This window comes from Erithacus rubecula (assembly GCF_903797595.1).
Source record: "Erithacus rubecula genome assembly, chromosome: 6".
Taxonomy (NCBI): domain Eukaryota; kingdom Metazoa; phylum Chordata; class Aves; order Passeriformes; family Muscicapidae; genus Erithacus; species Erithacus rubecula.
Window position 1 is genome coordinate 51,619,892 of NC_136688.1, and position 17,232 is coordinate 51,637,123.

At 49.0% G+C, this 17,232-nt stretch overlaps 1 protein-coding gene across 1 annotated transcript in view; it reads left to right on the forward strand.

Moving 5' to 3' along the window:
• Nucleotides 1-2,845: 2,845 nt before the first annotated feature.
• KIF26A (kinesin family member 26A) overlaps nt 2,846-17,232 on the forward strand; it is a 93,040-nt gene continuing 78,653 nt past the window's right edge. Inside the window, exons 1-2 of the mRNA XM_079308612.1 lie at nt 2,846-3,180; nt 3,338-3,580. Coding sequence (XP_079164738.1) covers nt 3,127-3,180; nt 3,338-3,580 — 297 coding nt within the window. The 5' untranslated portion in view covers nt 2,846-3,126. The remainder of the gene's footprint in view (nt 3,181-3,337; nt 3,581-17,232) is intronic.

A 17,232-nucleotide genomic window follows, 5' to 3' on the forward strand; every position in this document is an offset into this window, starting at 1 on the left:
CAGCGGGACCCCCGAGCCCTGCCTGGCCCCAGGCTGGGACAGGCGGTGAGGAGAGGCAGGCAGCCTGCAGGCAGGGCTGCCCGAGCCGGGAGCAGCCATCGGGCACCTGTGTCTCGGCCCCTCGATGAGGAGGAGCTCGCTCCCTCCTGCCGTCCTCACCCATTGCAAATACAATTAAGCAGTGGAGAGAAAAGTGGGGGAAGCTTTTTGGAGTGAAAGGCCGCGTGCCTTACGGAAAGCGCTTTACTCCGCTCCCTCAGGCTTTCCTTTTTTTTTTTTTTTTTTTTTTTAATTTTTTTTTTTTCACCTTCTACTATTTTTTTTCTGCCTTTTTGTGCCTGTCTTTCTTCTCTCCTAAACTGACTTCATCGGCAGCTTTTCCCTCCTTGCGCTCACCCCGGAGGAGGAGGAGGAGGAGAAGGAGGAGGAGGGAAAAAACAACCCACCAACCCAGGCACTAAACCCACCCAGCAGTGGATGGGGGGAGGCAGGAGGCTCGCAGTGCGGGCTCGTGGCCAGCGGGCGGTGGGAGCCCCCTCGCTGGGCTGGCGGATGGCCGGCGGCGGGGGAGCAGGGCGCTGCCGGCCCCGCGCACCCCGCGCAGCGGCGGCCCCGGCCGCGGCCCCGGCGCCTGCGGGGCGCTGAGCGCTCCGCGCCCGCGCTCGCTCGTCAGGCAAGGTGCGCTGAGGGGGGATAAAACGGAGCGAGAGCGGCGGAGAGCAGCAGAGAGACTGGCGGGTCTGCCCGGCTGCTGGCTACCTCACCCCGGCGGCGCATCCTGGCAGATGACGGAGTAACTCACCCGTGTCTGGCTTTTTTTTTTTTTTTCCTCTTCTTTTTTTAAGAGGTGGGAGGTGTCTGCTATTTTATCCTTTTTAAATTTTTCCTCCTCTGTGTGCGTGTGTGTGTATACAAATACATCGCCTCCGCTCAGGGAGCAGGATATTTCAAACCCCAAACTATGGCTTTTCAAAAATCGCCCGATGCCTCCAACGCCACGAGGAAAAATCCCAGCCTCTTGGAGATAGGAGCCTTGTGCTTGGACTCGGAGATCATCTTCGGCTTCACCAGCCACCTCCTGCGGAGGAAAGCCAGGGTAAGGGGATCTTGCGGCGGTCCGGGGAAGCCGGGTCCCGGAGGGGTTGGAGGGTCGGCTCAGGGGAAGGGGGTGGCAAACTTGGCGGTGCGGAGTTGCGGGCGGCGGTGCCGGGCAGGTTTCAGCACCACGAACAGTCCTGGCGGCTCCGCGGGGGAACCGCGCTGCCGGACCCCTCCTGGGGCTTCCAGGGGACCGCGGCACCTTATGTGACCCCGCTTTCAGATGGGGAATGTTGGAACCGCGTCTCGCTGTTTCCACGAGGGTGTTGTAGTTACTAAGAAAAGGAGATTGCTCAGCCCAGCGTCGGCCGGGGAGCCCACCCCTTTACCCCCCGCCCCGTCCAACCCGAGCCTTGGAGCCGCGGGAGGGTTTTGCAGAGATTGTTTGGGCACGGGAAATTTCTTCCCGGACTTCCCGGAGAGCAGCATTGCCCCGATCAGGCGGGAGAAAGGGAGGCGGGGCGCGGTGCCCTGGCGTGTGTCTGTGCCAGTCCCGGGTCCCCGCCGGCCCCGAGGGGCACAGGCAGCCCCCGGGCACCAGCCCGTGTCCCGCGTGTCTCCGCTTTACTCCCGCACCCAAACTTTTCCCGGGCTGCCGGCGGGCGGTCCGGGAGGCGGGGGGCGACAATCCCAGTGCAGGGGGGCTCTCTGCCCGCCGTGAGGGGCGCGCCTCGGGGCTGTGCTTGTCGCCCACGGGGCATGCACCCTTAGCGGTGGGGCCGGTGGGGCGCTTCACACACATGCTCGGGAGAGCCAGAAAAGTTTAAGTGGCTGCGGAAATTTGCCTCCTGGGGCGGGATTATTTTTAACCCAATATGTACGTGTTTCCCCACTCTTTGTGCTCGGTGATGCTCACTTCACCCCACGCGCCACCAGCACCCACTCGCGCGGTGGAGGGAAAGGGGCTCAGAAGCCGCGTTGGCATCTCCGGGGGAGCGGCTGCCGTCCCCCCGCGCGGCCCCGCGGGGCTCCGGCTGCGGCTCCGGTTCCAGCGGCAGCTCCGGCTGCTCCGGCTCAGTCCCGGGCGGGAGCGGCGCGGCGGTGCCGGCAGGGGGCGCTCTGGTCACAGGGACCGGCCCAGCCCGCGCGCGTGCCGGCCCCGCCGCCGCCGCACCGACAGACAGCGGCGAGCGCCGCGCTCTCCGGGGGGAGAGAACTGAAAAAAGGGAGAAAAGTGCTAAATACACGAGCCGGAGCGGCAGCCAAGTAGACAATTAGCTGCGAACGTTAATTTCTCCATCTGTCAGGTCAATTTTCGCGTGTAGGAGCATCCCGTCGCGCCCGCCGAGCGGCGGGAGGGTCGGTCCCGCGGGACCTGTGCCCCCCGGCACCGCTCATCTGCCCCGGAGGGAGGGCACCGCATCGCAGCCCGCGCAGGAGAGCGGCAGCGCGGGGCGGAGCGGGGGGAGCGGAGCCCAGCCCGGGCGGACCCCGACCCCCGCTGGCAGCTCGTCTGCACCCCCAGTGCCGCTTTTCTGATTCCGTGCCCTACGGCGGGACCGCACCCCGCTCCCAGCCCTTTTTTCCCCACTCCCGAAGAACTTGGGTTTAAGTGTGTGAAGGAAGCAACGACTTAAGTCACATTGATTTTGGCACGAGCCCGTAGGGTCTTTATGAAGTGGCATATTCCTCCCCACGCCGCTATCCCAAAACTAAAGCTAAACCCAGCCCGCCCCGGCAGAGGCTCCCCCGCCCCGCTTACCCCACCCCACCCGCCCCCGCCCAGCTCCTCCTCCCCTGCCCTCGGAGCACTTTTCCAGCTTTTTTTGCCGACGTGCTCCCGTGCTCTCGGTCCTTCCCCGTGCCGCCGTGGGGAGCTCACTCAGCCTCCCTCTCCCATCCCAAACTTCGTTCCCGTCTCAACATGGGAGGCAGCATCACCTAGAGCGGCAGCGCGGGCGGCGGGGACCCGGCGCGATCGCTGTTGGCAGCCCTGACCCCGCCATGGGCGCCCCGGGCCGGCCGCGCCGCCGGGCAGCGCGCCCGCACTAGCGGAGCGGAGCGGGGCAGGGAGCATCCCCCGCTGACATGATCGCGGCCGCCGGCAGGAAGGCTCTGGGAGCTGATCCCCGGGCGCCGGGGGTAAGTTCCTACAACACTCATCTCCTCCCCGCGGCCAAGGTTTTCCATGTTTTTTTACTCTTCCTCACTTTCTTTTTTTTTTTTCTCCTCGCGAGGAGGAGGGTGGGAGCAGCGTTGCCTGCGCGTCCCGCGTCGCTGAGCTGTGCTGTCTCCGCAGGTGGCGGAGGGGAGCGCGGTGCGGGAGCTCTCCCCGCGGAAGAGGCCGCCGGCCGCCGAGGAGGAGCGCTGCGCCAGCCGCCCGCCGCCCGAGGGAGCGGGAGCCGCCGCGGGGGCCGAGCCGCGGCCGCTGGAGCGGGCGGCGGCCGGGGGCTGGTGCCGGAGCTGCCAGGCGCAGCTGGCCGAGCTGAGGAGGCAGGCGGCCCGGCTGGCTGCCGGCGGCTGCCCGCCCAACGCCCCGCCGGTAAGTGCAGCCCAGCACCGCGGGGAAGGGGGGGCGCGGAGCCCGGCACGGGGGCACAGCTGCATCCCCGAAAGATTTGGGAGGGGAGCGTGACGGCAAAGCCGGAGGTTTCCAACCGAAAAGGGTTCTCCAAAAGTTCAAGGATTTCCCGGACTTTTATGAAAAAGCGAAACTGTGCGGCTGAAACAGTTAACAATAAAACAGGGAGTTTGGGAAGAGCCGAGGAGCGGCTGTGCAGGTGCCGTCGGGGCACCAGTCCCGGTTCCCGGAGCTCCCCGTGTCCCCGCAGCAGCCGGGGCCGCCCCAGTGCCCGGTTCCCGGAGCTCCCCGTGTCCCCGGGGCCGCCCAGCCCCGCTGACACCGCCGGGGATGCCGGCTCGGTGCGCGACTGGGCTTTCCCTTCATCCTTACTAATAGAAGCTGCCGGTGGCAGGCGTTCAGCTCCTCCTTCCGAGAAGCCCATAAAGTGCGGCTGAGAATCAAACACTTGTGTCTGTGGCGCTGGAGGAAACTTTGAGTGGGATGTGATTTTGCCCTCTGGATGCTTGAACGTGCCTGCCTGTCTGATGGGCTCACTCCTGTCCTTAATGTCCCTCGGGCAAGCACTGGCTGTGTCATTTTCTTTCAGTTTGTGCTGCACGGAGGCACTTAATACCCAGTAGGGAATGGAGAAAGTGCATGAGGACGCCAGGAGGTTCCCTCTAACACAGGTGCAGCTTTATTAGCATGTATTGTAATTGTCGGCACAGCTTTTCCTTCCCCCCCCCCCTTTTTTTTTTTCCCTGTCTATCAAAGGCCTTTATTATCCTTGTCCCTTTTAATTTGTCAGAGCAGGTAGAGCAAAGCTATTGAAAGGTGTAAAGTCTTGATACAGAGTCTTGCCTAGACATCTGAAGAGATCCTGACAATTAGCTGATGGGGCAAAATGCAACAGAAGACCCTGAGATTCTGTTTCAGGACACACAAAATGTGTGTTGGGGTTTTGATAACGTTTGGAAGTAACGTATTGTTTTCTAAACAATGCTTATCTGGATGTTTGCAAGAATAGGGGGGAGGGTCTGAAGAGGAAGCCAAACCCTACTGACCTTCGTTTTCATTCAGAGAGTTCCTGTATGATCTACAGAATTCCCATTGAATCTAAATATAGTTTTGTTTGGAAGTGCATTGTGGAGCGGTGTCCCAATGTACAGTGAAGTTTGCATCAGGCCAGATCCAACGCCTTTTGAAATCGACAGGATTTTTTTGACTTACTGGGTTTGGAGCAGGCTCTTATTTCTGTGGTGTAAAAGGTCACGTATCTTATCTCATTGGATTCAGGACTGCTGGACCTTTTGTTTTCTGGATTGCTGCAAATGGTGGAAAGAAGTTTAATTTCCCTTGTGAAGTGCCTGAGATGGGTTCCTCACAGAAACCCCTGTTCCTGTTGCTGGGGTGGGCCTCTGCCACAAAGAATTGGGTCCTATCTGTGAGCGGATCTCTGCCATGGGAAAAAAAAATTCCCAGTGCAGGAGAGTCAGAGGCCTCAGCCAGGTGTTCAGGTGAGGAGACCTGTGAGCAAAGGCCTGTTTGTGTGGTCTCCTTCCTGCAGGTCTCAGGAGACTTCCTTGATAAGCACTCGATGATGGGTAAATTAATCCCCCTTTTCTGCAGGGTTTCAAAGCATGCCCAGGAACACAGTAAAATGGGAATCATCACAGTGTCAGAACCTCAGCAGTCCTGAGCACAGAGTAACAGATACCTGGAGTTTACTCACTGTGCAGCATGCACTAAGGCTCAGTGGCTGAAATTTCTTGAAAACTGCATTCTCTGACACTTGTGAGTCTTGTAGCCTAATTGCCAGCTCAGATTCCCCCTAATCCTGAGCAGCTCCTCAGGAAGGAAGATGCAATAAACAGTTGCACTTACTGCCTAGTGAGTGTGAAGTAGGTTAGTGGGAGATAACAGTCAGGGGTTTGGCTACTCAGCTGCTGAGAATTGGCCTTGCAGTGGGAATCTGATGCAATATGTTGGCAGGGTGAGCACTGTGTAATGTTTGTGCCAAGAAAGCAGCTTGCTCGGTCCCCCCCCCTCCCTTTCTTGTTTAATTATATAACAAGACATCTGAAAAAGCAGCTCCTCTCTGGAAGAGTTTCATGCCCATACAATGCAAGTCCAAAGTTTCCTGCACAGCTCTTCTAATGCACTGTCAAACTAAGCAACTACTGGATGAGTAAACACCAGAAGGCTGCTGCTTGGAGCATGCTGCTCTCAAAGGATTTACCTCCTCTGCCTTAATAATTAAGAGATCTTTCAGCACAGATTCAGAAGGGTTTCCACACCTGGTTGAAAACCCTTTGGAAAGGTGGGTGGGTGCCTCAGAGATGAAAGAAGGGCTAGTTTCCTGCTGTTGATATCTTTCCTGATGAAAGAGTGGAGGTGTATTCTCGTGTGTGGGGCAGCTGACAAGGGATTGAATTCACATTAGAATAGAAAACCAACATACTGTTTGCAGTCTGCAGGGATAACAAATCTAATTACTTGAGAAGGCTATGATTCATACAGTTTGTGTTGCTATCCTTTCAATTAGGCATATTTAAAATATATAAATAATTTAAAGTTTCAGTGTTCAGATGATGTGCATTGATTACAGAATACTGTTAGTTGTTTGTGCCTCTTCAAAGTCCTCCAAATCTCTGTGGACAGATGATAAAAAGATACACCTCTTTGCTTGTGTTAAAACTCTTTAAACAATCTCCCAAGCACAAGATTTACTGCATCCTACACTCTCAATTCCCTTCATATTACTGCTGCTGCCTTTACAGTTTTCCACCACAGTGAGGCCTGTGTGTGAATCAAAATGTGATTTTCATTAAGTGTGGATGGAACCAAGCAAAATTTAATCTGAAATTATCCCAGATTAACATTTTGGTATTACAGTGTTGGCATTAGTTACCGGGTCATGTACTGAACTAATGTAGGAGGGAAAACCAAGGTGTCTTGGTTTATCCCTAATTGAAAGTTTTGCAGGCTGTGTCCCTGGAGAGTTGGTAATGGGATACAGGATCTCCTACTGCCAGAGATCTGGCTGGAGTGGAGAGCAGGTTGCTGTGCCTGGAAGTTGCTGCTGTTGGCAGCTGTGGGACAATCCATGGGAAATGAGTTGGTGGTCTGTGTTTCACTCCCAGTTGGCAAATAGCCTTGTCACAAACCACAATTACCACTAATTGGCATCATTGTTGGCAGTTTCAGGGAGACACTGAGGACTGAATGGGATGTAGATTAAATTAGTAATAATATTACTTAGCACCTAAATTCTTCATTGTGCTTCACAAATGCTAATTAATCAATTTGTGTGATTGCCCCTGTTAGGTAAAACCCAAACATGCTGTCATTTCTAAAGAGGTGTGTGTCTCCAGAAGGAAGTGGAGAGGCAGGGAGAGTTCAATACGAGAGATGTGCTCCTGTAGCTGCATTTCTGGAGGTAAACTCTGTGCTGCCTCTGGCACAGGCAATGGCCTTTAGGATATACAGCTACTGTAGAATGGTTTTAGCTAATCCCTTATGAGCAGAGGAAAAATCTCTCCTGGTGTTAGATACACACACAGATGCAACTACATCCACAGAAGTGATTTATACTGGTATAAATATTTTGGCCGTAGAAAAGTAATGCTTGTGCCCAGGTATACTGTATTAGAAGAATTTTTTATTGGTCTGAAAGGAGGCCAAGAGCAGCAGAAGTTCACTTTGAAAGTGATTAGCTTTGATGATAATGTTTGTCCCAGCCCAGGGATTCAGACACTGCATTTCACTTATCCTCATCCACTCTCATCCCCTGACACCCCCAGACTGAGCAGTTTATACTGTACCTACAGCCAGTGCAGGCAGGTGCTAAAGGCAACATCAAACAGGGCAGAAACATTCTTTTGGTGATATAGCTTGAGTTCAGGAAGTTCTTGCTGTCTTAGTTTTTTAAGAGCTTCTTTTTTTCCCCGTTCTGTTGTTTTGTTTCAATTTTTTACCCCCATTGCATTATCTGCACTGTGTGTTACATGAGGCACACCACTGGATGGCTTCCAAGGGCCTGAAGGACAAAGAAGAGAGTGTGGCTGTATTGCTGGTGGGGTTTGCAATCTTTGTTCCTCAATACCTGGAAAGTCCTGCATTCCCAGCTGCCCAGGTAAACTGCAGTTGGGTACAAAGGGTCACACTGCCAGCCCTGGTCTGCAGGGAGCCTCAGTGACCAGGACAGGTTATGCCTTTGTTGCTGGTGAACCATGAATCATTTGAGGGAGCTAAGCAAGTCCTGGCCTGCTGTATCCTTGTCAGGGCTCAGTGTTACACCAGCCAGAGTTGGAGGAATCTCTGATGCTCTGGGAAAAAAGGGAAGATGGCACTGGCTTTAGACGTGCTGTTTGTGTGGATGTGTCACCTGTGCAGATGCCAGGCACTGCTGGATGAGCTCCCATCACTCCTCCTTCTGGTCAAAGTGATGGGCTCTTGGTGGCACACCTGTGTGTGCTGCTGATGGCATCACCTGAAGGGAGATGAAGAACAGAGTTTTGGGATGGGCAAGCTCTTCCCTGTGGGTTTCTCCTGTGTGCTAAATAACCCCCCCACATTTCCACCAGCAGCAGAACTAGGGAAGGAAGGTTTAATAGGATGGATGATCACTGCATTTGTTCTCCCCATCCTTCTGCATTAATCCCAGCTGTTCTCTCCTTGTCCCAGATGGCTCCATAAGAGGGAGCATCTTCTCTGCAGCTGCACAGTTTGGTTACAGTAAGCTAGTACTTGGACATCTGGCTTCTACCAAACAGCTAATAACACATGGGTACTGCCCAATATCTCTCATAGTTTGTGGGAGTTGTAGGAACTTGTTCTGAGTCTTCTACCTAAATTTAAAGTCATTTGACAGGTTGAAAAGCTGTTAAAGGAGGGCTGTCATTAAGAAGGATGGAAAGAAGGACGTGCAGTAGTTCTTATTGCTTTGGGAATCCAGGCTGAGAGGACAGTCATGGGATTGAGGACTGTAGTCTTGATGTGTGAGAGTCAGGGATGCTTTGTAATTCCCACCTTGGCCACTCTGATGGCCTGGAATTGAGGCAAGGAGAGCTCATGTGATCCCTGGCTGCCAGTACCTGTCTCCTCCCTGTGCACTGTTGGGTGTTCCAGGAGCCTGTGCTGTGTGTGGAGGACCCTGGCAGAGGGCTCTGTGTCCTGAGTGTTTGCCTGCAGGGTCCTGCTTCCCAGAAAGAACAAGGATTCAGACCTTAAGGGGGCTTCTTGCAACACTTGAGGTGCATGTGGAATTGGTCTAAGCTTTTAGGAACAGTCCCTGGCTTCACTGAGTTTTCCTGCCTGTGCCCATTTTTTTTTCTCTTAGTGTGTCAACCCTTACTACTGGGGTAACCCTTACTGCCTGGAATTTGGGAGTCAAAATGGTGACACAGCTGAGTCTTGACTAAGTTTGGGGTCCTCTGTTACTTAGGGACTCTTCTTATTGTCATGGGAGATCTTTCTGCAACTGGGTTCATATGGATAAGTGGAATTGAGTGGGAGAGCTGTCTCTTACAGATTGCTCTCTAGAGGAATCCAATTTTCATGGCTCTTTACAAGCACTAAATGCACCTTAAAATGTTCTATATTTAACACTTCAAAAATGTGTAAGTGGAGAAGTAATGTCTTGGTTAATAAATACAAAACTACGGGGCATTTTTTCAAGATGCACATTTAATATTTAATTTTTGTGAGAGAGGCTCTTGCAGAGACTTGGCTGTGGAGTGCTCCAGGCAGTGAGCTCAGATGTGGATTTCAGGTACGTGTGCAGTCTAATAACAGGGTTAGTGACAGCACTGTGTCAGATGTGTTGACATGAGCAGTTCCTTCTTTGACGGGCGCAGTCGCTCCCCATGTGACAGCACGGGCTGCGGAAACTAATTGCAATGAGTTTGCTTGAGACACTTTAGGATTTTCAAGCATGCCCTTTTAAAATACAGGTGAGAGGGATTATCTTGCAGTTTGGATGCTGGAGGCAAGAGACCTTCTCACTGGGGGATCTGGAGTGGGGGAGTGGGGATTGCACAATTAGCTGAAGGTACTGTGGTCTCCCGGGTAGCTGAGGGTAATTAGTGTTTCTCTGGCTCTTTCTCTGGCTAATTCCTTCAGCACCCTGCCCTATTAGGGGAAAGGGAGGAAACACATAAACCATTTCAAAATCCCAGGGGGTGGAAAAGAGCATCTGCTCCTAACATCTGAGGTTACTTTGAACCTGTTGAAATATGTAGTAGCTGCTTTATTGTTTTTGCCAAGAGTTTCCACCTACGGTGATCCCAACCTCTGACTTGTTAACAATGAGGTTGTTGGAGGCAGTAGTCATCCTCCTCCTCTTCTCTGGCTCACAGCAGCTGACAGTGGCTGCTGCCCTGGATCTGGCACTGCAGGGTACAGGAGTGGGGATGACTGAAACCACCAAGATTTTCTTTCTTTTTTGTTTTTCTCCCCCAAGACCAGGATTACCCTGTTCAAGTTGCTGCATGTGTGTCCTGCTGCCTGGGTACCCCAGAATAGCTGCACTCTGTGGTCTGAGTTGTCCTTGCCACAGTGAAGATGCTGGTGTAGGGAAGAGCCAGTTAGTCCCTGGGTTTTCAGCTGGCATGTGAACATTTTGTCATGAAAAGTGAGCAGAGATTTTGCTTCACCCTGGTTAAATGAGGAGAATCTCTCTGAAAGTGTCTCCATGTCTTAAGGAATATTTTTCCATGCCAGTGATGTTACCTTTCTCAAACCTGGATTACCTTCAGGAACTAGATCTATTTGGATATTGGTCATACTGAGTATGGCAGGCAGCTGTCCAGTTGGAAGTACTGTATCTGCTCTTTATAATTTACTGGAAATCAGTGGAATTTAACTTGTCTGGATTTGTCTTCTTGCCCTCTGACTGCAGACCTGCAGCACTGGAATAACTATTTTGTATTTATGTGTCCATATATCCCCAAGTTGGAAGGCATCATTAAGAGGGCAGGAATCTTGTCTGTTGCTGGCTGTGCTTGGGATCAGGACCTGGCTGACTTCTTTTACAAGTATCTACTAATTTTGTATAGTGACTTACAGGAGAAAACTTGGGCCTTACTTTAAGGAGAATCATACCTCCTGTTGCTTCTCTTAACAGGAATTATCCCACTGCAGGGATGCAAAATCTGAATTAATCCCTGGATCTGTCACTGACTCTGTGAATTTGGACAAGCAGTTTAATATGCATGGGCTTAATTTCTCCTTTGCTCAGGAAAGAGAAAATGCTTCCATCTTTTGTTCATTTCCATTAAAACTTTATTTTGTTTTGGTGGGGACTCTCTTGCTTGTCTCATTAAACATTATCAAATGCTGTTAGTAGAGCTGACTGCTCCTGTAATGTGCATAATAAGAATATATAACATAGGGACACAGAAAACAGTGGACTCTGATTTGCAACTGAACTTTCAGGTCAGAAAGGAGTTTCTGGGACTGGGGTCACTGCAACAGCAGAAAGAGCTGAAAAAGTCATGGATTTCAGGTAGACTGTAAAGCAGTAACAGTGCTGAAAATCTGCTGGTTCACCTGGAGAGGAGTGGTGAGGCTGTGGAAGGAGACTGAAGGTCTGTGCTGTATGTCCAGTTGATGTGGAGCTTCAACAAGCAGCAGGTATCAGATCATGAACAGGGGTTAGAGCTGTGCTGATGGTACCTAAAAAGGCTTTATCTGCATGATGCCTCCCTGTGATGGAACTGGAAAACTGCCTTGTGGAACTGTGATGTGGCCTTGTGAACTGGGGGCTCTCAGTGGCTTCAGTCCCTCCCACTGCTGTTGGAGTTTATGCCAAGGTGTATTAATTACTAGTTTTTCATTAAAAATGTTTTACTTTTAAATGGAAAGAAAGCCAAATTTTATAGAGGAACTTCAGAGCAAAACTTCAAATTGTTATTGCTATCATTTGGAATATGGTGGGAATATGTCACTTAGCAGGAGTAATATATTTTCTAGGATAAGCTAAAGGGAATGTAAATCTTTGGCATATAGTTCTTTGGACTGACTTTGCTTTGAAACTGCTTGAGCCTTTAAGACATAGCTGGCAGATGTTCATTCTCGTGTAGGAGAAAAAAGTGTTCAGTATAAATATATCCATCTATTTTAGGCAGCATAATGCCATTGTTGCGTGTTTGTTTTATCACCAAGAGTCTGACTGCTATATGCATTAGCCTTATGTACAGTGAATCAGAGAAATCTCAGCTCTTGCTCACAGAAAGAGGCTTAGGTGAGTACAACCCTCCTTCTTTGAGTCAAGTCTTGAAATCTGTCTTTGATCAGCATTCCTGGAGTTTGTAAGCTGCTCTGAGTTTCGGCTGGGGCTGGGCTGCTATTACCAAACATTAATACCTGTGCAGGATTGACTGGAGCACTGGACAGCTGTGGGAAGATGATCCATTTTCACTTACTCTTGGCACATCTTCCCCTGATGCTGCTGAGGGGTTTTACACTGCTGGGTGAACAGGATGAGAGGCCTTCTGTACAAAACTGAAATGTGATACTTGTGGCAAGGCTGGGCATAGACTTGGCTTTCAGCATGAACAGTGAAAGAGGAGCATTAGTCCTGGTTCTCACAGCATTCAAAAGGTTATTTTAAATGTGTTTCCTGTTTTATTGCAACATACCATTTGTTACAACATGGTTTGTGTTGCTGTCTGTGTGTATAAATTCATCAGTGCTGATTATACTGTAAATGGGCAGTGTTTGGCTTTGTGTTTGAACTCATTTGGGATGTTAAATGTACTCAGTTTGTATTGTATTCTGGTTTATTACCTTATGTTGTTCTCACTGTATTGTATGTTGTAGCATGTATTTACTCCTTTTGGCATTGCTGCTTTTCTCCTACATCTCAGAATACAGCAATTTCCTACAGCTTGCATATGGCTTTATCAAGTAAAAATTTCTTCTCAGGGGTTGCCTGTTGCTTTTGCATCTTATGTGGCTCCTGAGGAGTTCAGGGGTGGTGTCTGTGCCCATGGCACACCACATGGCCTTCAGCAGAGTGGTGCTGCTGAGTGTTTTGGAGGAGGTGAGACTGCTGAAGTGGTTGAGATCAGTGGCACTATGCCAGACTGGTGGCACATGTCCAATTCCCACCCCAAAGCTGGAGCTGTCTCTGGAGACTGTGGAATGTGACAGTCGTAACAATTGTCAGAAACTTGAGGGCTAACAGGTTGTTTGCAGGATCAGGAAATCTGGTCATCCTTGTTTGAGTCACCCTGCTCCTCTTGGTGTTCCATATTGCTGCATGGCCCTGGGAAACCTGGCTCCAAGGAAACTCATTAATGATGGGAAACAAATTGCTCTACAAAGTTGGGCCTTTGAAGGATGGAGGTGAGGGACAAATGTCTTTGCTACTGTTATTTCTGGTCAATGCTTGGTGCTACTTCTCTGGTCAGTGAGCAGAAGATGGAAGGGCTGGTTTGTCCAAAATTCCCTTTTTAGAAGATGTACCTTAGTATGATCTACAGGCACTGCAGAGCTTTTGTAAACTATCTTGAAAAACTATGCTGTGGGCAAAACATAGGGCAGGATTTGGCCTATAACTGTCTTGCCTGTAGCTTGAAATTCAGAGTTAAACCCAGAATCTGCAGTTAAAATGTTCAGGTGTTAGTGTAACTTGTGTAACTGTAAATTGTGAACTATTTGTCTTTCTCTGAAGATTTTGTTGCAAAGGTAGGCAAATACATTTGACATTCCTCCAACAAGCTCTCACAAGGGTAATTTTGTGTGGATGATTGAGTGGCATGGAAACACTGTAACATACCATCCTTTTGTGGATTTTGTAAAGAGAAGATGCAGTTGAAATAATTCATAATATACACAGAATCTCAGCAGACTGCTGAGAGAGCTTCTTTCAGCAATTATCTGTAAGAATAAAGTAAAAAGCATTTATTATTGATATTCACTTTTTACATATAAAGAAATATTCTTTCTGATACTTTAAATTTTTTATTTGTTGGCTCCAAAGGATTGTAGAGCAAGACAAATGTGTTCAAGGAAGAAAAAGATACGAGTTAATACATTAAGTTTACATATTTTTCGTTTGATGGATTTATGGTTTTTAATTACATCTTCATGTCTTGCATTGGGATCCCTGGGGGCCTTTCTGAATTTCATACTTGTACTCTTGTGCACATGAGATGCTTTAACCTGCCACCTCGTGCATCTCACTGCTGCTTGACTGACCTCTGGTGAAGTTACTTGTTATTCAAGTTTAAAATCGGAGACTTCCACAAAGAGCTCAATTATTAGAATATTTGTGTGGCTGAGAGAGTTTCTCATGCTGTCATGTTGTGCAACACAGGCTGTGAATGGGTTTCTCTGATTTTTGTGTGGGAGGTGGAGTTTGTGCTCAGCATTTGCTCCCTTGATCACAAGGAGCAACACCCTGGCTCAGTGTGACTGGCTCCCTGAGGGCAGTTTGGCAGTGGGAAGTAGTCATGTCTTTGGTAACAGCCCTTTGGGGAGCCATAGCTGGGTTTAGGGAGGAGTATTTCCAGCAGTGCATCATCCTGAGTGTGCATCTCCCTGCTCCTGTCTCCGGTTACATGCGACGCTGGGTTTTCATCTCGTAGCAGTTTGCATCGTGGTTCTTTGGTTGGCAGAGGAATCAATAACCTGTGTTAACAGGTGGAAAATGAGCCTGTTTGCTCTGTGCAGTTTCAGTTGATTTACATGGGTGAATTGCAGAGGAAGCCAGGCTGCAGAACTGGTCAATGTTTATTCCAAATCCATCTCTCCGTGTTGGTATCATTACCTCTGTCTGCTTTTCTCCAGCCCATCCTCTTCATTTTTCTGTTCACTGGGAACATAATTGCCTGTTTATGTGTATGTGTGTGGAAGTAGTGTCAGGATCTATTTTTTATAGTGATGATATAGCTGATTGAAGAGGCAAAAATCTCTGGCTGACATTATTCAGGCTTTCCAAAAGAAACTTGCTTTTGGGGCTGACAAGGAGCATGAATATTCAGGCACAACTTGAACTCCTGTTCTCAGATTTGTCCTGTGTGTTCTTTTATTATTCTGGTCATGGCTGCTCATAAGCACATGCAGCTCAAAAGCCAAATATGTCTGTGCTGTAAGAATTTAGCTGGGTTTCAGCTTCTTACTGCCAAGTCTTTTGATGACATGAAAGATGTGTTATATGCAGGATTGGCTTTCCTGACTCACCCTGAGTTCTTCACTGAGTGTTTTATTCCTGTGGGAGGGTTTGGCTCTTGCAGGACTGGGTGCAGTGAAAAGTGTGGAGTAGATAGTTAAAGAACTGAAATGCAGAACACTTAACCCTGGGAAGTGAACACAAGTGAGAGCACAAAGGCATTGTCCTCTGAGGTGCTTCACTGGAATTTTCTACTTTTTTGTTCTGTTTTTACAGTTTTTATTTTAATTTCTCTTGTTAGAATCATAGAATATCCTGTGTTAGAAGGTCCAACTCCTGGCCCAGGACAGGACCACTCCAAGAATCACAGCACACTGGTCCAGGCTCAGTCTGATTTTTCCTTCATGTCACTGGAGCAACAGTCCTGTTTGCTAGTGTTAGAAAATTGTCCATGGCATTCTGTCCTTCTCAGAGGCTGTGCTTGTGCTTTCCTTGGGAAAGCTGTCTCACTAAGCATAATTTTAAGAAATGGTGCACCTGCTGCTAAGGAAGTGAGCTGAAAAATGTCTGTTTATTCAATGAGAAAAAAACATAGATTCACTGAGTGAAAAACATACTTCTTTCTGTACCTGAGCAGGATTCCTGAAGTCTGTGCAACAACAGAGAGTTAAGATAATCCTGATCTTACAGAGTGAGTTAACCCAGGAGTTTTGCAGCTCAGTTGAGTACAATACAGGAGTGACATCAGTGAGAGATTAGAATAAGCTTTGTTATCTTCAAAGGCTGTTTACTCAGCACTGGAGAATCGCTGTGTTTGTGGCAGAGGTAGGAAATGTCCTGGGGCAGGTAGGAGCTGACAGCATTACACAGAGCATGGAGTGTTTCTGCTCATGCAGCCCTGCATTGCCTGCTGGCTGCCACTGCCTTTGTGTACACCACCCATACAGAGATCTTCAAGAGATTGCCAAGGTTATTGTGGATGCTGAACACTGAACCCAAGCAGTATCCTTCATTTCTACCAATCCTGGAACAGACTACTTGTATGTTTCTTAAATTTTCCTTAAAATATTGGTGAGAAGTATTTTCAAAATCTCAGAGTTGAGTTTTGAGGATAGTTACCTACCCTTGGGTATTTCAACTGTTGCATGTTATCACATGAAAGACAATTTGGGTTTGGGTTTTTGGAGGATTCTTGTGCAGCTCTTGGGTCTTTTCTGCAGATTTCCTTTTGAGAGCAGTTAAGTTACATCTGATCTCCAGAAAGAGGACAACCTGATTTGCAGATTTATGTATAAAAGCTGCTATAAACTTAATTTGGAGCCCACTGGGGTGCATGTCCCACATGCAAGTCTTTAGCAAGTCCTTTTTTCCTCATGGAAACATCCCTGTAAAAGTGGTCTTGAAAGTGAATTTTTGCCTCATTGGCATTTTTCAAAAGACAAAACACAGATGCAGTGTTCCAGGCAGATATATTTTTGTTCCCAGCTGTTTTGAATGCTCATTTGATGTTAAGTCTTTGTTCAATCCAGTCCTGTGTCATTAATGACTCTGGAGTAAGTAGGTATGCAGAGCTGGAGGAAATCCTGTTTTATGTGTTCCTATTCTAGGAAAGCCTCAGAAAGAATAACAATGATGCAGCTCAGTGAGGTAATGGGTAAACATAGTAAGAAATAAAATGTGCTTGCTCCTTACTGAAGCAGAAAAATAGCTTATGAAGCAAAATGTCTTTGATAAGTGTAAATAATCTGACCTGCTTCAGTGTGTGGATTAAGACATTAAGTGGGGAAGGTAAAATGGCTTCTTGTAAAGAACCTGTCCCTCTGGTTGTGAAGGAGGTGTCAGCAAATGTTAATGAGAATTAAAAAGGGGTAGGAGCCCAGTCATAACCCATCAGAGTCACATGAAAGGCTCTCCCTGCCCTCGGTGGTCAGTGATTCCCCCTGAGGTTGAGGCTGTGCAGCTCAGCCTGACTCCAGGTGGGTGCTGCTTCCAGGCAAGGGGAGGGTGCTGCAGAGCAAAGCCTGGGTCTGTAGGTGTCCTCTTCATGTCCTCCCAAGGTGCTGTGGGAAGGAGAAAATAGGAGCATCCCCTTTTCCTTCCCTCTGCTGAGTGAAGCTTAGGGTAGTGTTTGTTTTCAAGAGGAACCAGGTTTCTTGTAGGAAGTTCTTCATCAAGTTCTTGAGGAAGTTAAGGCTGGGTTTAGAGCTTTTGATCCTGGTCAGTGGATGGATAGCAGGTAAAAAACAGGATGAATATTTTGTGGAGTGAGAAGAAAATGTTGAAATTGTGTAGTTTTTCCATCACCCAGCTTCCACAGCAGCATGTGTGAATACAGTGAAATATCTGAACTGCAGCCCACTCACACTGTGCTGCAGGCCTCCCTAGGGGCCCAGGGCAATTCAGCTAGCATTACATTTTTAGATAAGCTTACCCCATTTAGCACATGCATTTTGATCAGCCTGTGATTACAGACCAGTGACTTGCATGCATATGTACCAGAGCCCTGGTGTTG